At 32.7% G+C, this 27,399-nt stretch overlaps 1 protein-coding gene across 7 annotated transcripts in view; it reads left to right on the top strand.

Annotated features, from left to right (window-relative positions):
* Positions 1–27,399, top strand: part of FNDC3A (fibronectin type III domain containing 3A) — a 190,754-nt gene that overhangs the window by 96,258 nt on the left and 67,097 nt on the right. The window contains exon 1 of one of the 7 annotated variants that reach the window (XM_074304752.1): positions 10,964–11,045. The exons of the other annotated variants lie outside the window; for them this stretch is intronic. Coding sequence (XP_074160853.1) covers positions 11,039–11,045 — 7 coding nt within the window. The 5' untranslated portion in view covers positions 10,964–11,038. Of the gene's footprint in view, positions 1–10,963; positions 11,046–27,399 lie in introns of those variants that run through there. 7 annotated transcript variants of the gene reach the window in all.

A 27,399-nucleotide genomic window follows, 5' to 3' on the forward strand; every position in this document is an offset into this window, starting at 1 on the left:
CCTATCTCTGATCCAAAAAATATTTTTCCCAGAAAACTTGTTTATGTTTAATAACATTAATAGTATCAGTGATGTAGATAATGGAGTGATTTCTAAATAACAATCAAACTATATTTTAATTTGAAATTTAAACTTTTTTAAAAATTGTACTTCTAAAGGTCTTAAAAGAACCTAGTACCTGGTAGTTGAGATGTTTTCCCCAAGAATCACTATCCAGGATAAAGTTTTTTTAATGTATATTTTTATTTTTAATATAGCTTGTTCTTACGTCACCTATATTCCTTTTCTTCTCCCAGAAAACAATTCCTTAAAAGAAAGAATTTTTAAAAGGAGGAAGAGAAAACTGTAAAACTAACCTATGTATTGAAATTAGATACTATTATTTCGCAGCATTCACTTTTGATTTTTTTTTTTTTTTTGGTCTTGTTTTTTCTATTTAATTGTTGTCATTCTTTGTATATATTATAAAATTTATTTTATTTACAAAAACAATAAGAAAAAAGAAAAACAGAAAAGGAATGCAAAACAAAATAAAACAGAAGAGAACATTGTCATATGCCCAGCACAATATCAGGGAGGATTCAAAATATATAACAATAAATTACCAGTTCAAGAAAGTACATATAATTAGTAAAATAAATTATATTCATGAATGTTCATCTTTATTGTTTTTTGTTTTCTCCTGTGCACCTTTTTTACTTTTATGTTTTACTCCCTTTTCATAGGAGTTTACCCCCCCATCCCCCAAGCAAGCAAGCAATAGTTAAGATATATTTATATATACATATGTAGATATATACATACACACACATATTGTCCCTCCACATACACACATAGATAGATTTTTGCTATCCCTGCTGACTCTGTTTTAATTCTGCTCCTTAACTTGCCTTGCTATTATTTAACCTAACCTCACCCAAGGATCCCTCCCTTATCTTCTTCCCATATCCTTTGCTTTCCAGTCTGCCCATCCTTCCTCCCTCCTCTCTTATTTCTTTATAGATTTTGGAGGGTGCTATTCCCTTTGTGGTATACATGTAGTGTTGTTTATTTAACCCATTCTCAATGTGAATAGGTTTTCAGAACTTTGAGTCCTCCTCCCTCTTCTAATACCTCTGTGTTCATTATGACTTACTGAAAGAACAAATCAGTTATATCCATGAGGGCTTCTCTCCCTTAATCTTTTTACTGCCCTCTTCTCTTCTTTAAGTGCTATAATGCATCTAAAGGGACCCAAGTTCATGTTTGTTCCTCCCCTTCTGTTGAGCTGACCAGAAGATTGGCTAGCTGCTTTACTGCTGCTAAGACTCTTTCTAACCCCTCTTCATTAGTGCCAAATCCCTTGTTCTTTTGTACCTCTTCCTTTATAATCAGGCTTCCCATTCCCTTTCTTTGTTTAGAAATCAGTGTAGTAATTTCTAAGATTAATCAAAAGGCATAATCTATGGCTATCCCTTCCTCCCTTCACCTCCAGGACTTTCCTGATTTAAAGGAAAAAAAAAATAGTATACTCTTAATAAGGATTTGCAGAAAAATATATAATTCTTAAATCATGTTATCTAATAGGATTTGGAATTAGACTGGTAACAGAGTACTGTGTACTTGATTAAAAATTCAATTAAAAAATTATTACATATCCACTTTATGCAAGGTACTTGTATATTAGGAATACATGGTTTTAAAATTAAAAAAAGAAGCTAGTAGGGAGAAAACTAGTTATAACACAAATTGGAACTTGATAAATATGTAAGAGTACTTAGACCAGAGAGTAACATGACTGGAAGGGTAGTCGCTTTATGTCTGGTACATCTAGGGAGTTCTGCAGGAAGTGATGTCATGACCTGGAAGATTTCCACAATTGTAGATATGAGGAGAATTTGTTGAAAGGAAACTAGCACATAGCAGGCACATAGGAAAGCACATGTCCTTTACAAGGACTTTCATGGTAAGCTGAGAATTTGTCTTGTAGTATCACTAGCAGCTGCCAAAAAACTTCCCCCTGGTGGATAATCTGAAGTTCAGACCATCCTAGAATAGAGAGCATCTCCTCAAGGAGCTTCTTGGGAGTGGGTTGCCCCAAATGCTCCATATACCTTGAAATAAGCCTGGGGCTACTGAGTGAGCTTTTACAGACCATGGAAGGCTGTGAGGAGCACACTCATCATTTATCTTAAGTAAAGTGACCTGTGAATTGTTTATTTAAGTCCTGGAGCACCTTATTGAATCTGAATGGAACACATTTTGAGTCTCCTCTTGTGACACTTTGATAAAACTCACAGGACTAGCATCAAGACCTTGAGGTTCCAAGGGAGTTAATCCTTGGTCTGCAAGCAACTGTGTAAGCAGCAATTTAGCAACAGCTCAGAAAGTTCCGTAGTCTTTTGCTTAGTATTATGGTTTGTAATTAGGTGGATACCTATCAACTGTGTTGTTGGTATTGCCCTTGAACCCAGAAATGACTATTACTAGAAGAGCCTGACCTCATGCTTTAATGAAATAGGGATTCCTATTTGTTGGGTTGACAGTTTTGGTCCCAGCAGGAAGCACAGCTTTTAGAAATATATTATGTCTAATTATGCTGACTGCCGAGGTATGGACAGATTGTAGTAGTTGAAACACAAACTTAAACACAGTATAGCTAGCAATAGCTGATTAAAAAAAAAAAATTTCCCTCTTGAGTAGATGATCATGGGCACAGAATAATGGAAGAACCAAAAATGGCTGCCTGGGAGGATGGAAAAAATTTTAATTTTATTTCAGGCTCCTTGACTTCTTTTCCCCTTTCCTTCCCCCCCTCCCCCCAGCTGTTGAACTCATCTTGCAGATAATTGAAGGCCATAAGTACTACACTCATTAATTTTGTTGTATTGCAATTGTTTCATGATATGAAATTTTAGTGTATAATTCCATAGGGAAAGCATAGAGGACAGTCAGTGAAAATGCCCAATCAGGAGATGGAATGTTTTATGTAAGGAACAGAGGGAGGTATGTAGGACTTTAAGGTTTGCAAAGTCTTTTTCATGCATTATTTCACTGCCAGATGTGTGCATTTGAAAAATTAATTGGCAGTAGTGCAAAAAGTAAATTGGAAAGGTGAGGAGACTAGAGAGAAGAAACCCATTTTGGAAATTTTTCTCTTTCCTTTCTTTCTCCCTTTTTCCCTCTTACCCTTCTTCTTTCCTTCCTTTTTGGAGGCAATTGGGTCTAAGAGACTTGTTCAGGTTCATATAGCTAATAAGCATCCGAGGTTGGATTTGAACTTAAGTGCTTCTTACACCAGGGCTGGTGCTCTTTTTTTTTTTTTTTTTTTTTTTTTTAAGTCCAAAAATTTGAGGGGAAAAAGTTACTACACATAGTGTTTTCTTTTCCTCTTTTCACATTGTAGTATAATATTTCAGCTATTTTATGTCAACTTTTGTGGGTTTGCATGAGAACCTAACCATTAGTAACATTTTTGTGGGTAAATAGATTTCCAAATTAGAAATGTCTACTTCTAAATTAACTTTAACACAACTTGTGTTTAAAATGGGACCTGGATATAAGTAGTCATTTTTCCTGTATTCCTTAAAAGGACAGTATTTCTGGTGCCCAGATGTTAAATTCTTTCCATTACCCTAATAGAGAAATATGTCTTAGAACATATTGTTGGCATCAATCAATGCATAAAACAAGGAAATGGATGCTCACCAAACATGTTTGCCTAAAATGCTCTTAATAAGGATTTGAAAAAATATATATAATATATACATATAATATATATAAATATAAATAAATAAATAAAAATAAATATATATATATATATATATATAAAATATATATAATTCTTAAATCACGTTATCTAATAGGATTTGGAGTTAGACTGGTAACAGAGTACTCTGTACTTGATTAAAAATTCAATTGTTGGTTGCAAAGTCCTAATGAAAGAAAGATTCCTTACAGGAGTGTTGACTCCCAAATATTCCTGTTTACAGATAATATTGTACAATATTGTGTACAATATATTGTGCAATATTGTAACAAATCCTAGAATATTATGTAGCCTTTTAAATGAAATTCAAAAGAGTTTGGCTACAAGAAGAAATAACTAGATGAAAAGGCAAAAGAACAAATTACTTACAATAATCTTGGTTCCAAAAACAGATTGAAACACAATGTTAATGTTAGTTCCCCCCTTTAGATTGGTAAACTCCTTGAGGATACATAGTATTTTTTTTAATTAATTGTATTCCCAATGCTTTAGCATAATGCCTAGAACATATGGTAGGTGAAAAATAAAGGAAAAATAGAGGGAATTAGGCCTATAAGTGATTAATTGTGGGAATTCAGTAAACTGTAAGAATGAGTGAGACACAATTAACCACTTGCTTTCCTAATTCCTTCAAGTGCCTCACACATAGATAGACACTTAATAAATGTTCATTGATTAGAGCCTCACTTAGCCTTTTCCTGCCAAAAAGGAAGAGATCGCAGGTCAGTTGCATATGCTGTAAAATAAGTTTGATTTAAAGGTCAGTTTTACTTAACTGTTTATCCTTTTTTCAGAGGACAGAGGGAGGATAGGAAGAAGAAAACAGTATATCAGAAAATTATTGTAATAAATTTAGGGTAAGAGGAACTTTCATATTTAAGTGGTGACTGGGATTTACTGCTTCTGTGACTGTTCTTTTTGGAAACAGGTTGTTCATTGGAGAAATTGTTTTGCATCCAGAGATTTTGTTTTCTTTTCATTAAAACTGTCTTTAAAAAATACAAATTGTATTTACATCTTTTATTTTTATATTGCCTTTATTTTTTTTCTCTCTTCTTTTCCTCAAGATTATCCCTTATAATGAGGAATTTTTAAAAAGAGGGGAAAAAATAGTTCTTCAGAACCTGACAATATATGCATCAATGTATTATTCTACATCCATACTTCCCTACCTCTGCAAAATAGGGAAAGAGGTAAATTTTTTGTACTCTTCTCTTGGGCCAGAATTAATTATGTTAATTGATCAGCCATCTCTTTCATGAAGCCCTTTCTTAAAAGCAAAATAAAAAATAAAAAAGTAGAAAAAAATGTCTGTCTTTCTGACTTTGATTTTCATTTAGATGGGCAGCCTGTTGAGCTGGTTGTCTCTCTTCTGTAGATTAACAGTGAGCTAGCCCCAGAATTGGATAAGATTATGAGAGTGGGACAGATTGTATTTGGGGAATCATATGCCATTTTCAACAGCCCCAAATCTTCTCACATAAACCAAAGACCTATCTTTATTATACTTTTCTTCTAATGCCATTTGGCACTAAAATTTGAGATCACCCAAAGAGCCATTTAGAGATGTATAGTATATGTAAATAGAGTGCAGCATAATATCAGTAATAACTTGATTGCAAGGAATAGAATGAAAGATATCAAAATCGTGAATCATTGGGACAAAAAAGTTGTTGTAGTCATGTAGCTTTGAAGAAGGTAAGGTGATATTTGGGAAACCAAACTTCAAATGATATTAAGACAGTGATATCAAACTCAAATAAAAATAGGTCCTTTCCTATATAGACTACATATTGACTTGGAAAATTATAAGTTAAAATCATCTTTGTTGTATTTTAATTTTATGTATTTTGTTAAACATTTTCTAGTTACATTTTAATTTGATACTGGATTGGGGAGTTTTGAAGAAAGCAAGTTTTACACTTTTGGTGTAAGAAGGCTAGAGGATTCTAGAACAGTGGATAATTACAAAAGAAGACATGGATAGACTACTTTTGGAGGAACTATCCACATCAGTGAGATCAGACAACTGGTGAAATATTGAAATAAAAATATTTGTCATTCTTCAACTTTCATGTTTACATCTACAGATAAATCTTAGCCAAATAACACTTATTGTGTTACTTATATTCACATACCTTCATTGGGTACCCTGTGGCCTATGGAACAAAATTTATAGTGTCTTAGAGTTGAAGGGAGACTTTGGGACCATCAAATCAGAACAAGAATTCTCTGGAGCATACCCATTAAATATTCATCTAATCTTTCTTTGAAGAAATCTAATATGAAGAAACTTAATTCACAAGGTGGTGACATTTTGGGATCTTACAGAACTTCATCCTTTCATGCCATTTCATTTCATTCATTCCTCCAACATCACTATCCAAATATTACATATAGAAGTGTGTTTGTTTTGTTTTGTGTTTTTTTGGGGGGACAATGTCAACTTGAGTATGTGTTTGTGTGTCTGTGTGAAAGGTAGAGGTAGAAAGATAGATGCATTTCAATCAATTAATAAGCACATTAAGTGCTTAATATGTGCCAGACAATATGCTAAGCTCTGGGGATACAAAGAAAATTTTTTAAAAATATGGTCTTCACTCTCTGGGAGCTCACAATAACACTAAGCAGTTGGTAAACATGCAAACAACATTTACACATGAAGTTTAAGTAAAAGTAATCCTAGAAAAAAGGCATTAATAGTGGATAGAATTGGTAAAAGCCTCTTTAATTTGAAGGCTTGAAGGGAACCAGAGAAGCTTTCCAAGAAGGAGAGTTAGCCACTGACAAAGTACACAGAATTGGGAAATGGAATATCATAGGAGAATAGCAAGTTTTATTGTATCATTGAGTACTCTGAAGAGGGGAGGGTAAAATATAAGACTGAAAAAGTAGGAAGCAGCCAGCTTATGAAGTGCTGTAAAAAGATTTGGATCTTCTGTTTGATCCTGGTTATGGAGCCACTGGAGTTTATTGAGTATCAATAAATGCATGGTCAACTCTTTACATTAGAAAGATCACTTTGGGGAGATGGAGTGTAGAGTAGAATAGAGAAATACTTGAGTCAAGAAGACTAACGGAAGGCTATTTTTTAAGTTTATTTTAAGTGTCAGGTGATAAAATCTGCACCAGTATGGTAGCCATGAGAGAGAACCAAAGGAAATATAGGTGTGAAATGTTGTGAAAGTAGAATGACAAAATGGTAAAATGGCACTAGATTGGATATATGAACTCAGTACATAAAGAGTCAAGGTTACAAGCTTGAGTCAATGAGACAATGGTGGTGACCTTAACAGAACCTCAGAAGTTGGAAAGAGGAAATCATTTAGGGGAAAATAATAGCTGGCCAATCTAGCCATCTCAGTTCTCAGTTTTCTCCATTTTTCTTTATTTTGACATTTGAATCCATGTAGAGATACCAGTACAATTTCAAACATTACTGTGAGAGAGAAGTAAAAAAAAAAAAAAAAAACCTTTGTTAAGCCCTAATAATTCATATAAACCAGAAAGTTAACAATTTCTCTACTTTGGGGCCACTGAGATCAACATAGAATTTTCTTTGGGGAAATTGATGATGATCACTCTGGCTCTTATTAGTATGCTTCCCCCTTTTTTGCATGTGTTTTCTCCCCAGATTAAAGACAGATTCATATAGCATTGACTTTCACAGTGGGAGTTACTCCAAGAAAGAGTGAAAAATGGGGAAAGGGGTGTGGCAGAGAAAAGAAGGCTGATTTAAGTACCTTAGTATTTTATTTCCATGACTGATGAAAATAAGTAGAATTTAGAGCCTGTTTATGAAGATAATAAAAATTGACTTTAAAAATGTTGATGAGACTTACATGATATTAATTATAATCCTTTAAAAGGAGTGGGAAAGGTGAATACAAACTTTGGTTTAAAAAAAGAACTGATTTTTAAAAAAAGTCTATAATTAAAGAGGTGGCAAAAAAAGGCTTTAAGTAGGACATTATTCCATGTTTAGGATGTACTGGTGTTATATCTTAATCTGTACTGATAAATATGCCAATCTGTTGTATGGAGTAAGTGTATCTTTTCAACTCTTGAATATCATGTATAAAATGAATAATAATTTATAAGTTTTTTTTTTTTTTATTTTTATGATTTTTTTTTTTTTTAATCATTCCAGTATAGTGATACTTTGGAGGTTTCCAGCTCCAAATCCTGTGATTCTATTGCTCTTTGACTGCATAACATACATATCTTATTGAAATACTTAGAAGATAAGGATAATTTTTGCTATTATCCCATATCAAATTTAAATGCTTTAATATTTTCTTTAATCATGACAAATGACTAAAATATATAAATTAGAGGCAAATTAAACATAGACCAGTCATTTGTCTTTTGAGTAATTGAGTATAATAAAATGACTAGAAAAATTATTCAAATAATGCACTTGTAACTATTTTTGTGATTATACCATATGAAAAACATATGTGGTCTGCTTATTTCATTTATTTGATCCAGAATATGTAACTGGAGGTAAAATAATGTTATATGAAGATATTTAATTCCATAGTAATAGAGCTGAGCAGAAAAATGTAGAGTTTTTGTTATATAGTCTGGGAGCAAAAGCTATATGTCAGACTAAGGAACCTAACATTTTAGGAAGAGTTATTATTGTATTGTTATATAATGTTAGGTATTCATGTATGTGAATACTACTTTTTCTACAGGCTACTGTTGTTTGGAACTACACAAGGGTCTTTCTAACTAGTTTTGCTCTCTTTCGAATTATTTCTTCAAATTAAAGTGAAAGAGGATCTTTGCTTCCTTAGTTAAAGCATGAACACTTAATTCGCCAAAACCTAATTACAGTAGCCCAGAGAAAGTTAAGTTGAATGCTGGCCAGGGGCATTGTAATATTGTATTAGTTATAGTATCCCCCCAAAATTAATTCTATGACATTGAAAAATTACTGAGATAGCACTAATAGACCTTATGTCCTGCATCTCTGCTCTCTAGGGTAGATGTCAGATTTTAGAAAAAAATATCAGTGAAGGAGGAGTGTTGGTGAAGAATAAAATACAAAAAGAAGGGTGATATTGCTAGAGTATCAGGGACAGTCAAGTGAATTCCAATGCTGGATGTATTTTGAAATCCTTCTATGTCCATGTCCATGTCCAGTGGATAACATAATAAAATAGTAAAACTATTTTTTATTTGCAAAATAACCTTTAAAACCAAATTCCCTCTTTGCCTTTCTTTATCCAAAATCAATATGAATTTTTTTCTGCAGTATTTTCATTAAATTTCGTGATAAGATTTTGGCATTTAACTAGAAGTATTTAAAAGATTATCTAGGTCAAAACCTTTATATTTAAGGAAAATTTACATAGGAGGAAATTTTTATGCCACATTTTATTGATTTAAGTTTTTTGTGTTTTTTTGTTTGTTTTTGGCTAACTATGATTATCCTTCATTTGTAACACTTTAAAAAACTCCTGATTTAAAAAAATATATTTTAGACTTTTGTTATGTGCTAAGGCTAAAAAAAATTCTGGAAGTTTTAAATTTGAAGACTATTGATTTCCTGTGGCCTATCCATTTTAGATGAATTCGTGTTACTTACGTCAATTGGTACTCTTGTTCCTGCTACTGTGCAGTCTTTATTTTTCATCTTATGTCTTTGATTCATATCATTTGCCAGTGTGATGTCAAAGTGTGGGTGTTCAGTTATAGAGACATGATTAACCTAAAATCTGCAGTGAATCCCAAGTACTATTTCCTTCCAGGATAACAAAATAAGAATGAATCATCATTGTTCTACTATAAATAGCAGTGTGCATGACCTGCAGCAACCATATATACATTAATATCATAAATACTGCCACTTTCTAACCAGAATGCAAAAATAATGGGAAAATATCCTTGTATAGAAAGAGATAGCTGGTCTGATGTTTCATGTTTCAAAGTTTTTGATCAGTAAGCAATTCAGTTTAAAGCTAAAAAACTATGATGAGGCCAAATTCACTCTATTAAGTTATTCTACATAGTAAGTTTATTTAAACTATATTATAAACTGTTTTATTGTGGAGACATCTACATTGTTAAGAAATATGATTATAGGGTTTTTCCGATCTGTGCAAATAAAGGGAAAGGAAACATAAAAAACTGAAATTCATAGATTATCCCAAATTCATTTTTGATACTAATTTTAGTTTTCAGTGTTCCTCCATCAAAGGAGGAAGAAAAAAGAAAATAGACAAGGGCTTTTTTATTCAAAAACTACAATCCTATACATGGGAAGAGATCAGAGACCATTTCTCCATATATCTGCGTTTCTTTGATACCTCTTTTTCCTTCTTTGATTCAGTCCACCATGAATTGCCATAAACTAAAACAATTGACAGATTTCATATGTGTGCCTTGCAAGCAGCTTTACTTGAGAGTTCCTTTAATAGTCCATGAGAAATAAGAGCAATGCAGCATTCCTTCCTAAATTTGATTGAAAATTACTAGTCTGTTGTAGAGATATTTCTTTATGGTGAGCACAGTAAGTATAAAAACAATTTTAAGCAAACATATAACAAATGAGAAAGTTGGAAAACTGAACCACAAAAAGTGGTTCTCCACCAAAAAAAAAAAAAAAGTATACATTATCAGTATAAGATATACTAAATGTGACATGCCACCTTAAATGTTTGTTTCTCTAGGGAATACTTGGACCATTGTGCATTTCAGTGTCTTGTATTGTGTATATTTATTTATTAAGCAGTTAGTTTGAAACAATATTTAAGATTACAAAATAGCTCATTGAAAAGTAGCTTTTAGCTTTTTTTTTTTTAAATTTCAGGATTTATCAAAACAAAAATACCAAGTGAATAGTAGAGATTTTTTTAAGTGAGAAGTGTGCTAATCAAAGGAAACGGAATTCTTTAGAAGACAACTGCTGAAATAATGCCATAGTAAAGTGATCAAAAAGAAAAGAAACTGTCTTTTTCAAATTCCAACTATTCATTTGATTTAATTTTACAGATTTTCGAATTTACAAATAAGGCTCTATTTAAGGTACAATTTCACCAAAGCAAACTACAGTGTACTGCCCTAAGAAATGACTTTTCTGTGGCCTGTTGTGAACAGGAAGGCTTGCGTTTTTCTCTTTTTCCACAGTAGGTCACGTGATAGCATCATGTGACTCGGTCAAAGGAGCTTTTCCTCCTACTGCTTTGCAAAAAACAAAACCATCCTCCAATTAAAGCAGATAACGTGTACAACGTTTTCTTGCTGGATTCTCTTGTCCTCTGCCGCTACTGTAAAAGCAAAATGAGTGGTAAGATTTGCTGACTTGTTTTGAGAACATTCTGTTTTTATTTTAAAACATAGAAAGCACTGTCTTAATCTAAAAGCATTCCGTGTTTTTGAATATGTGCCAAATATAGCAGTAAAAATGTGAATTGCTGCCATGTGGTTAAAATTGCTATAATTATATATAGTTCGAAGGGTTTCACATTCCACAGAATACTCTCTTTCCAGTACTTGCCTTTGTATTGCATGTGGATGTTCTGAGGTGGTTTTTTTGTTTTGGTTTTTTGGGTTTTTGTTTGTTTTGTTGTTTTTTTTGGTGGGATTATTTTACATGTAATAGGACAATCTGATTCAGGTTATTTTGGAGGCCATTACGAAAACCTGCTTTAGATGGAACTTTTATCAGCCTACTGCACCTTAGGCATTTAAACCATTTTGTCTAACATTTTTAAGTTTAAAGTTAGAAAAGCAAGAAGGTTAGCTTTTTAAAAAAAAACAATGCTTAATGAAATGCACATTAATTTGATATTTTTGTGATGCTTTCAAGGTATTTTGTGGTGTTTTAAGTGTCAGATTCAATTGAAAATTGTATTTGATATGTGGTATTGTGCTGTTTCCAAGTAGAATTTTAAATAAGCTTTCCAAAATAACTAGCTGTATGATTTCAAATCATTTCTCTTCTAAGCAAATAAGCTAAGAAGCTACTAAATAAAATTCATATTTCAAATTTCTTTTTAGGACAGGTGTGTTCTATTTGCAGTTTCTGTGTTTTGATTTAAGACAGAATTCGAATTTTCTCAGTGTGGGACAGGGTTAATTTTTGTCTTACACTTTTAATTTCTACTTGTCAGAAAATTACAATAACTAACATTTACATCGTGCTTTTTATTTAGTAACAAGATATATGTGTGTATCATTGTTTAAACAAAGGCCATTGCTAAAAAAAATAATTAAATGTCCTTTTTCTTTTCATACAGACCTGCTGTCACTAATTTTAAAAGTTTATATGAGGGTTTTTAGTATGTTATAGTAAATATGTTATTACAGATTAATATTTTTAACATTACCTATTGTGATACTGAGGTTAGAGAATCTGAGTAAAACTTTTTTTTTTGTTTTTAGAACACAAATTATTTGAAGTAGTGTGGTATGGTTACCATATGGAAAGAAGTTAATAGCATATAATTTTTAAAATTGTTTAATGTTATAACTAAATAAGTTACTTGAATTAAATGTGGATTTTGAACTGATTTTTGTGGCCCCATGGGGAATCCAAAATGAGATCATTCTCATTTTTGAAACAACCATTTTTAAGATATACCAATTGATGATTCAATCCATGCTTACAAATAAGTTTCATCAGAAGCAAAATGTATTGTCAGACATTATTTACAAAATGCCTTTTTTTTTTTTTTTTGAAGATTTATTGAAGTTTTAATTATATTTAAATAGAAACAATCAAGACTAATATAGAAGTGGCATTGGCTTGATTTCTAGTTAAGAGTTGTTAAATGATACATTGTGTTTTCCTGGGACAAATACAAATATAGTCAGATGACCTACGGTCCAAGATTCCGGTCTTCTAACATTTGCCAACTATATGATTATGGACAAAATCACTTTACTTTTCTATAAAATTTGGGTTTTATTACTTTGACTACCTACTTCACTGTGTGGTTTTCAAAAAAGCATTGTGTGAACCTTAAAATAGCTGTATAAGATGAATGTGTTACTTTTTGAAGTGAGATGAAAAATTCAACAAAGAATAATTTTGATCTGGACTTAGGAAGCAATCACCTTTTCTATTTTGTTAGTAAAGAAAGTAAAAGTAATTGAGTACACTGTTGCCAGCAGTGTTGTCTTAACTATCCATTTAAGTTCATGAAAATAAAAACAAGTTAAAAATTGACATTTTAAAGGCAAAAAAACCCTAATATTCTGAGGAATAACTATTTATATTTAGTGAAACTAAGGCCACAATATTTTCATCTTCCAAACCACTCACGTGGCATTTTGTTATTGTTGAGTCATTTCAGTCATGTCAGACTCTGAGTCCATTTAGGGTTTTCTTGACAAAAACACTGGAGTAGTTGTATTATTTACTTCTCCAGTGAGGAAACTGAGGCAAACAAGATTAAGTGGCTTGCCCAGGGTCACACAGCTGATAAGTGTCTGAGATTGAATTTGAACTTGGGTCCTCCTGATTCCAGGACCAGTACTCTATCCACTTCAACCACCTAGCTACTTCAGATATGGTATTTGTACCAGTCATCTTCCCTGTCTTCCTTGAACATTTCTTATGCTTAAGATAGAATCCACAGAGAGAATCCGGCTTGTCCTTGTCTCCAAAGGTAGGCTTTATCTGCATTCTTAAAAGTGTGTTTGGGAGTAGTACTCTCAGAAAATAGGACTTGGGATCAGGGTCTAAATAGTGACTGATAACCTGATCAGGCCTAGCTGGAAAGTATGTGGCACTCCTAATACCTCAAGCTTTCCATACTCTCTTACCTCCCATCCCTCAATAATACTTTTACTGTTCCCCCTGTCATTGCTGTTCTACCAGCTTAAGAATACAATTGCATCAATATAGGATCTGATGATTAAGCAATTGCTAGTAACAGGGGCATTTCCATAGCACATGTTCAAAACAAACTTCTGTGCAGGTTAATTTTCATTGGTGTGCCAAGCTCATTTTATTTTTTTCATCATTTTATCTCTCCCCTCTCTTTCACTCATATTTTTTAAAAAGCCCATTTGCCTGTGGGTAATATCTCACTAACTTCTCTCCCCTTTGCAATCTTAATTTCTTTTCCTACTACTGCTAGACTAAAACTGCTCTTCCCCATTGATGTCTAGCTTGATGTCTAACTTCATTCTGTTTTCCCTTTCAATGTTTCTGCATAAGCTGTCTATCATATCTAAAATGTTCTTCTCATCTCTGCCTCTTAGAATCCCTAATTCCATTCAAGGCTTAGATCAGAAGCCATATTCCACATAAGATCTTACCTAATCCCTACTATTTCTTAACACACTCCCATCCAATTTTTAGTAACTAGATCTATATATAGATAATTCCTCATAATGGATTATAAACTCTCAAGGGGATGAGCTTTTCCTTTGTATCTATATCCTCAATACTTAGCACAGTGTCTTAATACTTATTAGACTCTTATAATGTCTTTTAAATGACTATAATAAATTGAGGGAAAATTTTTTTAGTGTAAACTCTGAGAATTATGGTATGATGAAAATATGTTTGAAGTTAGAGGAGCCCTGATATCCTGCAGGTACCTCAGTAAAGCTCTAATAATCACAGAGAGCAAGAATAGCATTTCAGAGGTAAAGTGCCTCTCATGTCTTATTTATTCCTAGTATAGTCAGGAACATTTGGCCAAAGCCTGTCAGACTCACAAAAAGGAACCGCAAATTCCAGCAAACCTTATACTAGGATGAGTCAGAAAATGAGCGATGGCTAAAACCCTGAGTTTGAACTATCAGGAAACTTTATCAAAACCCAATGATTCCTACAGAAGGCAAAGCCAAGACTTTTCTACCCCAATTAAGATATCAAATAGGGCCTGTCCATGCCATCTAGCACTGTAAAAGGAACAGAGTCTGACCTAAACCTCAAATGAGAAATTTATGCTAAATAAATGAATAAACAGAATAAAGGTTAAATACAATGAAGAAATACCTTCAACTCAGAGCAGCTTGGTAGATAGTACTAGAAATGATGAGTAGTACCATAAAAAAGTCTAAAATAGATTCTTAATTAGATAGAAATTATATGGACTATGAGAGTAGCTGGGAATAAAAAGAAACAAAATATACAAAAACAATGTTAAAGGAAATGATAGCTAACGAATAAAGAATTGACAAGAAAAAAATAACAGAACAAATAGTGAGACACTTTACTCAAGAAATGATCTCCCTGAAAATTAGAACAAGTCACATAGAAAACAGTGAGTTCTAAAGAAAACAACAATAGAATTAAAAGATTGGTGAAGTGGAAGTGGGAGAGAATAGAAGAAAATGTGAGGTATCTAATATTAAAAATCAACTTACTACATGATCTGATGCTAAGTGAATGAATAGAACCAAGGCAATATTGTACATAGCAACAGCAAGATTATAAGATGATCAATTGAGATGGACTTGGTTCTTTTCAACAATGAGGTGATTCAAGACAATTCCAATAATCTTGTGATAGAAAGAAAGAGCCATTGCATCCAGAGAGAATTATGGAGACTAGATATAGATCAAAGCATAGTGTTTTTACTTTGTTGTTGTTTGCTTGCTTTTATTTTTTTCTTGGATTTTTTTTTCCCCTCTCTTGATCTAATATTTCTTGTGTAGCCTGACAGATGTGGAAATTTGTTTAGAAGAACTACATATGTTTAACCTATATTAGATTGCTTACTGTCTAGGGGAAGGGGAAAGGAAGAGAGGAAAATTTTGGAACATAAGGTTTTGCAAAAGTGAATGTTGAAAACTACCTTTGTATGTATTTGGGAAAATAAAAGATTATTGTTTAAAAGAAAAAAAAAGGGAGGAAAAGGAAGGAAGAAATTAACTATATCTGAAGGAAATATTTTAAGAGATGATTTAAGAAAAAGAAAAGGCTGACTTGAAAGACATCAAAGACAACATAAGGACTTTAACATATTTAACATGTATTGGTCAACCTGCCATCTGGGGGAGGGGGTGGGAGGAAGGAGGGGGAAAATTGAAACAAAAGGTTTTACAATTATCAATGCTGAAAAATTACCCATGCATATATCTTGTAAATAAAAAGTTATAATAAATTTTTTTAATTAAAAAAAAAAAAAGACAATACAAGGACTACCTGAAAATTTCCCTCCCATCTGTGTAATGTTTTTGTTGGTTTTCTGGAGGTCTCTGGAGCAGCCTTCATTTCAGCAAAGTAATCACCAAAAGAATAGCCAGATGTGAAAGTCAAAATCCTTTATTATCTCCTTCACAATCTAGTTTCTTTGCCTGGGGTCCGGGCCAGCTTTCTGAAGAGCCTTGGAGGCCAGCCACCATGGTGGTGTGAGGTAGAGTGAATGTCTCACCTTGGATCCGAAAACTTGAGCTCTCACCTCCAGTCCTCTGGTCTTCTCTGTCTCTGACTCTGGCTGAGTTTGTCCCAGCTTATATGCTCTATTTTAATTACTCTAATTTAATTATCATAGGTGTGAATCTTAAAGAATAGGTGTCAATCTTGGGGAACTATATTAAGTACTAAGTACATGTACTCAACTAGAGAACTATTAAACACCATGCTAAACTAGATAACCATTGTCTTTATCAATTCCACTGAATTAGCATCTTATAAGAATCCTTGTTTCAAATACAGAGTTCTGGCTCATAAAACATCTCTCCCTACCCTACCATCACCAAAAACCTGGGTACTGTATTATAACAAATTATAAAAACTACCTGCATCTATTAAAACTAAAGGGGAAAAGTTTAAAAATCCAATCACTATTTATCCACTGAAAGTCCCTTCCTAAAAAAAACAAACTGTAAATGTCCAGTAATGTTGTAGTTCAAATTTATTTTAAAAAAATTTAAAAGTACTGAATAGCCTTAATAAGAAAAGTTCTAATATTAAGGAGCAACAATCAAGGGCACACAAAATTTCACAGCTATTACTTCTGAGGATTAGAGTACTTTTGATTAAGTATTTCAGAGGGGCAAAAGCTGAAGCTTTACAATAAAGAATAACCTATCTGGCCAAGCTGAGAACAATTTTTATAGGGAAAATAGACTTTTAATGAAATGGAAGACTTCCAAATGTTCCTACTGAAAGGGCCAAAAACAAATAGAAACTGAAATGTAAACACTAAAGTTAAAAGAATCATAGAAGGGTAAACATATTTGACAAATTTGAAAAAGACTATATCATGATGGAACAGTAATTTTGGTATAGAAATATATTACAAGCAATAAAGTAATAGAAAGAGAAAGATTAAGAGATCATACAGGATAGGTGAAAGAGTGGTGATAAACAAAACTCTAATATCAGAAAATATAGCATGAATGTAGATTTTGTTTTTTAATAACATCTTTTTATTTTTCAAAATAATGCAAACTATTTTTTCCTACATCCCCTTCAACATTTATCATGTTTCCCTTTCATCTTAGTCAATCTGAGAGGTATAATGTGGTGCCTCCTTGTCTTAATTTTCATTTCTCTAATCAATAGTGATTTAGAACATTTTTTCATATGACTAGAAATAGCTTTAGTTTCTTCATCTGAAAATTATCTATTCATATCATTTGACCATTTATCAACTGGAGAATATATTGTATTCTCACAAATTAGAATCAATTCTCTATGTATTTTAGGAATGATGACTTTATCAGAACCCTTGGGTATAAAAAATATTTCCCAGTTTTCGGCTTCCTTCTAATCTTGGCTGCATTGGTTTTGTTTTGTACAAAACCTTTTTAATTTAATATGATCAAAATTATCCAATTTGCATTTCATAATGTTCTTTAGTTCTTCTTTGGCTATAAATTCCTTCCTTCTCCACAGATCTGTTGTTCTCCTAATTTGTTTATAGTATCACCCTTTATGTCTAAATCATGAGTCCATTTCAACTTTATCTTGGTTTAGGATGTTGGTGTTGGTAAATCCTAGTTTCTGCTATTTTCTAGTTTTTCCAGCTATTTTGGTCAGATATTGAGTTCTTATCCCAGAAGTTGAAGTCTTTGGATTTATCAATACTAGATTACTATACCTAATCTATTCCACTGGTCAACTATTCTATTTCTTATCCAGTACCAAATGGTTTTGATGATCACCATTTTATAATGCAGTTTTAGATCTAGTATGGCTAAGCCTTCTTCACTTGCTTTTTTCCCCATTAACTCCCTTGAAATTCTTGACTTTTTGTTCCTCTAGATGAATTTTGTTATTATTTTTTCAAGTTCTATAAAGTGATTTCTTGGCAGTTTGATTGGTATGGCACTGAATAAGTAGATTTATTTAGGTAGAATTATCATTTTTATTGTATTAGCTCAACCTATTCATTCTTATAGTGTTTAGACCTAATTTTATTTGTATGAAAAGTGTTTTGTGATTGTGTTTATAAAGCTTGTTTTGTCTTGGCAGGTATAATATTTCATATTACCTAGTTATTTTAAATGGAATTTCTCTATCTTTTCCTGCTGGGCTTTATTGATAATATATAGAAATGTCAATGATTTATGTGGATTTACTTTGTATCCTGAAACTTTGCTAAAGTTGTTAATTGTTCTAGGATTTTTTTAATTGATTCTCTAATTATGCCATCATATCATCTGCAAAGAGTGATTAGTTTTGTTACCTTATTACCAACTTTAACTCTTTCAATTTTTTTCTTCTCTTATTGCCAAAGCTAAAATTTCTAATACAATAACAATATTGAATAGTAATGGTGATAATGAGCAATCTTCCTTCACCCCAATCCTATTGGGAATGCTTCTCGTTTACTCCCATTACAATTAATGCTTGCTGATGAATATAGATGGATGCTACTGATTATTTTAAGGAAAACTCCTTATTCCTTTGCTCTCATGTTTGTAATAGGAATGAGTGTGAAATTTTGTCAAGTGTGAATGTAGATTTTAAAGGGGAAAAAACTGAGTTTGGAAAGGAAAGAGAAGAAAGGCAGTGAAATAAAAAGACTACTTTGATTTTATGTCAGTACTAATAAGTAAACTTCTCTGTCACCATCCTTTTAAAGAGGGAGTTAAAGTGCAAAGAAACATAACAAGAGATCAAAATGGAGTTAAGTATACCGTTAACAATTCTCATTCTGTGGTCATGATTAAAATGAACTCATTCAAAAAAGAGGATAGAATACATTAGAAAACAGAATCCAGATATTAGTTTTCAAGAAACACTTTCGAAACAATTCAAATAGAATTAAAATGAGGATCTCAGTGTATATACCCTTCAGACCTAGATAAAACTAACAAGAGATAAATGAGAAACAAGTTAAGCCTCTAGAAAGAATTTCAGAAAAGTTAAGACGTAATAGATCATTATTGATCACTAAATAGGAATAAAGAAGTTTACATCATTTCCCATTGGGGCATACTATCTTTGCTAAAATGTGCCATATTTGGGTGTTTGAATAAAAAACCTGATAAAGGAAAGCAGAAATTTAATACTCATTCTTTATTGAACATATTTTAATAAGAATTTGTTTAGTAAAAGAACTTTAAAGAAAAGATTACCATCTAACTGGAACTGATTTAAACAAAAAATATAAAACACCAAGATTAAAATAAGAAATAAAGAATTTAAAGTAAAAACCTAATGTTAGACAAAGAAATTGAATAAGACATAATTCAACTCCCAAAGAAAAGCTCAAGTATCTGATAGATTAATAGATGAATTCTACCATATATGTAAATAATTCCATCTTTACATAAATTATTGGCAAAAATAGGAAAAGAAAAAGAAAGAATCTTCCTAAATTATACTAAAGTTATGGTTTTGATTCCTAAATAAAGAGAAAGAAAATCATAGAATGCTTTCCCTAATGAAGATTGATATGAAAATGTGTCTTAAAGAATTGTTGTTTTTCCTCATAGTTCACAGGAAGGAAAAAAGGCAGAATAGCAACAGGATTGACAAAAAAAAAAATCCAAAAAATAAGAAGTAAAGAGAGTAATTGAAGCATTTAGAAAAATACACAGGAGAATAGAGTAAAAAATGTAGTTTTAAAAGTTATATTTTGTATCTAAAATATATTTAAAATGAAAAGCAAGCTTTAGCTGATTTTGGTTTATATTTTCATTCTCATTCCCTTTTTTCTACTTAGCTTTTTATTTGAAAATGCTTGTTTTAGCTAATAATTAAATACATAATTTTTTAAAAGTTCAAATAAATTTAAAGTTGAATGAATTTTCCAAATATTATTCAAGCTAGCTGAAACTTAGGAAGTTGGAAAGTTGATTAATTTATTCCTTGAGAGAATCCAGGAGAATTGTACCTATTGTTGTTGTTCAGTCATTCAGTCCTGCTCAACTCTCTATGACCCCATGGACCATAATACAGTAGTCCCTTTTATCCTCCACCATCTCTCGAAATCTTCACATTTGTTGTTTATGTATCTATCCAGCTCATCCTCTGCCATCCCTTTTGCCTTTTGCCTTCAGTCTCCTGATATCAGAGTGTTTTTCAGTGGATCTTGTCTTATCATGATGTGGCCAAAATATTTAAGATTCAGCTTCAGTGTTTGAGTTTCCAATAAATAGCCTAAATTAATTTCTTTTAAGTTTTGACTGATTTGACTTCCTTGTTGTCCTGGGGACTCAAAAGTCTTCTCCCAGCACCACATTTCTAAATGATTGATTCTGGGTGGCTCAGTTTTCCTCATAGTCCAACTCTCAAAACAAGGCATTTGCTACTGGAAAAACCATAGTTTGCCTATGCAGGCTTTTGTTGGCAAGGTCCTATCTACTTTTTAGTATGCTGGCCTGATTTGCCACAGCTTTACTTCCAGGGAGCAAGTGTCTTATTTTCATGACTCCTGTCATCGTCTGCAGTGATCTTTAAGCCCAAGAATATAAAATCTGACGCTGCTTCCATTTCTTCTCTGCTCCTTCACCCTCATTAAGAAGCTTCTGAAATCTTTTTCACTTTATGCAATCAGAGTAGTGTCATCTACATTTTCTGAGATTGTTGATATTTTCCCCAATAGCATTAATTCTCACTTTTGATTCATTTCTCATGATATACTCTGCATATAAGTTAAATAAGATAATGATCTTAAACCACTCAGTTGTTGCCTGTTCAGTTCTAATTGTTGCTTCTTGACCCACATACAAGTTGTTCAAGAGAAAAGTAACATGATATGGTACTCTTATCTCTTTGAGGACTTGTCACATTTTATTGTGCCCATACAATCAAAAGCTTTAGTGTAATCAATGAAGCAGAAGGAAATGTTTTCTGGAAGCCCCTTGCTGTCTATAATCTAGCAAATATTGGTAATTTGGTCACTAGTCCTTTTACCTCTTTGAAAAAACAAGCCTGCTCATTTCTAAAATATAGAGAGAATTGACTCAAATTTATAAATAGTCAAAGGATATGAACAGACAATTTTCAGATGAAGAAATGGAAACTATTTCTAGTCATATGAAAAGGTGCTCCAAATCACTATTGATCAGAGAAATGAAAATTAAGATAACTCTTAGATACCACTACACACTCTCAGATTGGCTAAGATGACAGGAAAAGATAATGACAAATGTTGGAAGGGATATGGGAAAACTGAGACACTATTACATTATTGGTGGAATTGTAGATGGAGCCAACCATTCTGGAGAGCATTTTGGAACTATGCCCAAAGGGCTATGAAACTGTGCATACCCTTTGATCCAACAGTGTTGCTACTGGGCTTATATCCCAAAGAGATCTTAAAGGAGGGAAAGGGACCCACATGTGCAAAAAATGTTTGTGGCAGCCCCTTTTGTAGTAGCAAGAAACTGGAAACTGAGTGGCTGCCCATCAATTGCAGAATGCTGAATAGGTTATAGTATATGAATGTTATGGAATATTATTGTTCTATAAGAAATAACCAGCAGGATGATTTTAGAGAGGCCTGGAGAGACTTACATGAACTGATGGTAAGTGAAATGAGCAGAACCAGAAGATCATTATACACATCAACAAAAAGACTATACGATGATCGATTCTGATGGATGTGGCTCTCTTCAACAATCACATGATTCAAACCAGTTCCAATTGTTCAATGATGAATAGAGCCATCTATACCCAGAGAGAGGACTATGGGAACTGAGTGTGGATCACAACAAAGTATTTTTACTCTTTTGTTTGCATTTTATTCTCTTTCTCATTTTTCCCCAGTTTTATTTGATTTTTCTTGTCCAACAAGATATTGTACAAATATAAATTCAATGTACATATGTTGGATTTAACATACATTTCTACCATGTTTAACATATATTGAACTACTTCCTTGCCATCTAGGGGAAGGGGTAGGAAAAAAGGGGGGGGGAATTGGAACACAAGGTTTGCAAGGGTTAATGTCAAAGAATTATCCATGCATATGTTTTAAAAAATAAAAAGCTTTAATTAAAAAAAAAGAAGAAAAAGAAAATTGACCCCTCTCCCCTAAAAAAAAACAAAACAAAAACAAAAACCAAGCCTGCTCTTCTGGTATTTCTCAGTTCACATATTGCCAAAGTTTTCATTGTAGAAACTTAACCATAACCTTGCTGGCATGTGAAATGAGTTCAATCATTTGATAATTTGTACATTTCTTGACATTGTCCTTCCTTAAGATTGGGGTATAAAACTGATCTTTTCCAATCCAGTGACCAATCATTGGCGTTTTCTAAATTTCCTGACATGTTGAGTTGCAGCATTTTATCAAGGTACAAATTTGTAAGATTGTAATATCCAAAGCTCAAATACAATAGAATATTATGATAGCCCAACTAAATGTTATACAGATTAAAAAAAAAAATCACAAAATCACAAATAAATGAATAAAATACTAAATACAATATTATAGGTATGTAATCAATTTAAATTTCTATCTAATATTTAGTTTATAATAAAGATAAGCAGTGTTTGAAAAAAGAAATTTGGAGGAAAGAAAATAGATTTTAAAGAAAAAGTTATATGTTTAGACATAAGTCTAAAAATTGCTCAATGATAAGCATTTGTACTACAATGCAAAATAATTTTGGCAAGTTTTTATTTTTCAACTATGAGATATGATTGAAATATTTTGAATAATTGAAATACAGGAAGCTAATATACTTAATTTACTAAAAGTGAGGTTAAAATTTCCAGTACAAATATTAGTTCTCTATATAAATAAATGAAGCCATAGGTTATATAATGACCAAATCTAATAATAAACAAAATGCAGATAAGATTGAATTATTTAAGGATGCATCGTTTTGTCATAAATGATCATTCCACATAGTTAATGTTATTTATTAAAAAGATTGATCAGATGATAAAAAGAAGGGGAAAAGCAGTAGAAATATTTTCTTTTAGTTGTAATAGTTGGAAATAATGATCCACTGAGGTCAAATCAGGTGACTGCCACTTGATTTGACAGATGCTGAAACTGTTAAAAAAAATAAAAATAAAAAAAGAAACTTATACTTCACAAATTAATTTGAGTATTATCAGTTAGTATCTATTAAAATCTATATCCATAGCAAGCCTACAGAAGTTACAAGGGTTTTGCTGAACTTTAATGTCAATGAAAGTCTTTTATGAAATATAAAATATGATGATGATGCCAACAGTAATGGTGGTGATGATATTGTTGATGATTTCTGAACTCTCAGGAATCAACAGGAGCATCACCACCATGTACTGACTTTGTTAGGAATGAAAAAAGCAGTCTATGATATTACTCTTTATTTGGAGAAATTATATGAACAATCATTCAAATATGTTATTTTTTCAGATATAAAGATCGTTCATCCAGAATTCCAAAAGTGAATAAACCCTTGAATTTGACTATGAGAAATATCTGCTTACAGATTAAAGTTTATGTTGTGCACATTAATAAGACTTTCATGGGTGTGATTCTGTAAATGTGAATGCAAATAGTAATTGCTTCTCTTTTGGCCAGAAACCCTCTGTATGTCTCCTCCTAGGTTTAAAAAATCAGGCTATTTTCTGCCTCATTTCTTATCTAGTCTTCCCCCAGCCCAGACACTTGGGGTTAAGTGACTTGCCCAGGGTCACACAGCTAGGTTGTAGTGTTTGTGGATGAATTTGAACTCAAGTCAGCCTGACTTCAAGGCTGTGGTCTATTCACTGCACCATCTAGCTGCGCCCCCTCCCCTTTTAAATTTATTTTCTTTGAAAAAACAATAAGAAAAACATAAAAATACAAAACAGAATAACAACAAATTTCCAAATCAAGAAAGTATATATATGAGTAAAAGAAATTATATTCATGAATGTCTACTTTTTTCTTCCTGGTAAATTATTCTTTGGTTCTCTGCTGTATACTTTATTTGCTTTATTTGCTTTTTTTTTTCCTTCTTTCATCCCCTTCACTATCCTCCAAGCAAGCTACAATTAAGTAAAATTATTTTTATTTATATATATATATGTATGTATGTATGTATATATATGTATATATGCATATATGTATGTATGTATATATATGCATATATATACAATCTCATATACACACACATACCCCACATACATATTTTTCCTATCTCTGCTGACTATCTCATTAAATTCTGCTCTATAACTTGCCTTACTATTATTTAACCTCCCTCTACCCAGGGATTCCTCCCTTTTTTTCCCCTCACTCTTTGCTTCCCAGTCTGCCATTCCTCCTCCCTATTTCTTTATAGATTTTGGAGGGTGTTTTATCCTTCGTGGCATATATGTAGTATTGCCTTTTGAACCCATAACCCATGTGAGTAGGTTTTCAGAATTATGAGCCCTTCTCCCCCCTCTAATGCCTCTGTGTCTATTCTTTCTCTGCACCTCATTTGTATATGATTACTATTTTTACCTTTACTCTGAGTCTTCCTTTTGGGCTACCATACTGTTGATGTGGATCTTAAACATAAAGTATACATTTCCCATGTAAAAAAAATAAACAATTTGTTTATGTTTAAACAATTTGTCTATGTTAAGAGCTAAATTGGCCCTTCATGTTGGCTCTTACATGTTAAATTTTCTGTTAAGCTAGGGTTTGGTTGATAGGCCTAAAAATCTGCAAGTTCGTTAAATTATAGATAATTTTGTAGGATATGATATTTTTGGCTATAGCTCTAGTTCTTTTGCTTGTGGTTCCAGGGCCTGTGGTCTTCTTTTATTATAGCTGCTGATAAGTCTTATACAATTTTAATTATAGCTCCGACATATTTGAATTACTTATTTCTTGTTGTAAAATTTTCTCTTTGATTTGGGGGTTTTGAAATTTGGCAATTAAATGTACCTATGTGTTTTCCAGAAAGGATCTTTTTGAGGTGGTGCTTGGTAGATTTTTTCTATTTCTTTTTTCTCCTCATATTCCATTACTCCAGAACAATTTTCTTGAATTATTTTCTGCATTATTGTGGCAAGGTTCTCTTTTTGGTCACAACTTTCTGGCAGTCCAATTATTCTTGTTTTCTTTTTTCTTTTTTTTCTTCTGAGGCTGGGGTTAAGTGACTTGCCCAGGGTCACACAGCTAGGAAGTGTTAAGTGTCTGAGACCATATTTGAACTCGGATCCTCCTGAATTCAGGGCTGGTGCTCTATCCACTGCGCCACCTAGCTGCCCCATTCTTATGTTTTCTTGATCTGTTCTCTAGATCTGTCATTTTTCATGTAAGTTGTTACACATTCTGTTCTATTTTCTCATTCTTTATTTGTTATTTCTTGGTCTTTCATAGCTTCACTGTCTTCCCCTTGCCCAATTCTAATTTTCAGAGAATTATTTTCATCTTTGAGATTCTGTATTCCTTTTCTAGTTGGTTAACTTTTTCCCATATGCTTCTTATTTTTCTTTGATGGTTTTTAGTTTCATTTGCATTAATTAGTCTTTTAGTTTTTCCTCAGTGCATCTCATTTTATTTTTAAAAGACATTTTTGAGTTCTTGTATAGATTCTCTCTGGGAAGGGAGTCATTTCACATTGTTCTTTGGGATAGAAGCTTTTATTTACACACACACACACACACACACACACACACACACACACACACACACACACACTAAAATGTCCTACTCTGAAGATGAACCTCTTCTTCCCTGTTTCCCTGTTCCCATTGTTGTGCCACAGTTCCCTTTTACTGTTTTATCTCAATTTCCCTAATTCTACCTCAGTTTCCCTAATTGTTCTACCTCAATTTCTCTGAATTATTCTGCCTGGTTGCCACATCTCCCCTCCTAATCATCATGATCCAAATAAGGAGAAAGACCTTCTATTTTAGACATCATGACCCCAGACCTTCCCTACTTATCAGAATGTGTGGTACCTCTTCTCATTCTGTCATTGTTCTTCTTGATCCCAACTTATTAGAATGTCAGAACTTGATTGATAGTCCATTCCAACTCTCAGTGTTCCGACTCTGCTCCTGCCTGGGTCTATCCCCTGGTAGCTTGGAGGCATGTGCATATGTATATGTCATTGAGAACTCATTCACTATTGGATTCTTGGAGACCATAGTCTCATTCAGCCCTGGAACCAAATCATGGAACCATTTGGTCCCAGTAAATCTCTCACTTTCAAATAAAATATTAAAACTCTCTAATCTATGTCTTACCTCAGTTTCTCTGGCATTTTACCATAGTATCTTTTAATGGTGGGGTTCTTCTTTGCTGATTCATTTTTTAAAATAAGAGGTATTAGTGTAAACACCTAATCATGGAGTAGGAGGCTGATGTCTCAAACCTCCCTTCAGCTCTCCCCTCTGATCTGGAATCCCAAATCATGAGCTCCACTCGTCTGCAAGTGCCCCCAGCCAGCAGTGCCCTTGTCTCACTGCCACTGCAATCACCAGGTACTGGGCCTCCTGTTCCCAATAAGCCAAAGTTCCCTCAATCTTCATAGACTCAAATCCCAACTAGATGATCAGTCCAGAGGTGAAAATCCCTGTGGTTCCTACAGAAGTTCCAGCCACACCCAAACAGTCTGCACTGGATGTTTCTGAGGAGCTTACTGGGAGGTGTCTGTAATTCACACAAATTAATCCCTTGCTTGGTGGCTTTCTGAGAATCTTCTTGGATTGTACCAGGGAGACCCCTGTTCTGCTCTGTTTTGTTTTTTTTTGTTTGTTTGTTTTTTCATCATTCTGTGTTCACCCTGAGGCACAAATTTGTTCTATTTGTGAGGGAAATCAGGAGAGCTTGAAATTACCCATCTACTCCATCATCTTCCTAGAATCCCGGAAGTGCAGTACTTTCACAGATCAATTGGAATTCTATAACCTATACTAACCTTCCTGTTAATGCTTCCTAAGGCCAAATTGAGTTAATTCTTCAACTTATCTAGCTCTAAATCAATAACTATACCATCATGGTTATCTGTGACATTAAGATTATCTTATATAGTACTTTTATGTATTGTGGCCACCTCCTCTTAATTTCTTTTGCTTCTGTAAAATCCCTACCATTTTTGAACTTTAACATTACCACTTTTTGCACAAAACATTCCTTTGATAGCTCTAATTTTCTTTATGATCTCTTAAAGAAGAAAAAAATATATCTTTTCTTCTGATTCTTTGTGGATTTAAGAAAATTTTTTTGCTATTCTCCAGAATTCTGCATTCAATTGTTTATATCTTTCATTTTCTCCTTTATCATTCTCTTTCCTTTTCTTAGCTATTTGTAAACCTCATCATAAAAGCCATTTTGCTTTCTTGCTCTTTGGAATGT

This window comes from Sminthopsis crassicaudata, chromosome 3 (genome assembly GCF_048593235.1).
Source record: "Sminthopsis crassicaudata isolate SCR6 chromosome 3, ASM4859323v1, whole genome shotgun sequence".
In the NCBI taxonomy this organism is placed as follows: domain Eukaryota; kingdom Metazoa; phylum Chordata; class Mammalia; order Dasyuromorphia; family Dasyuridae; genus Sminthopsis; species Sminthopsis crassicaudata.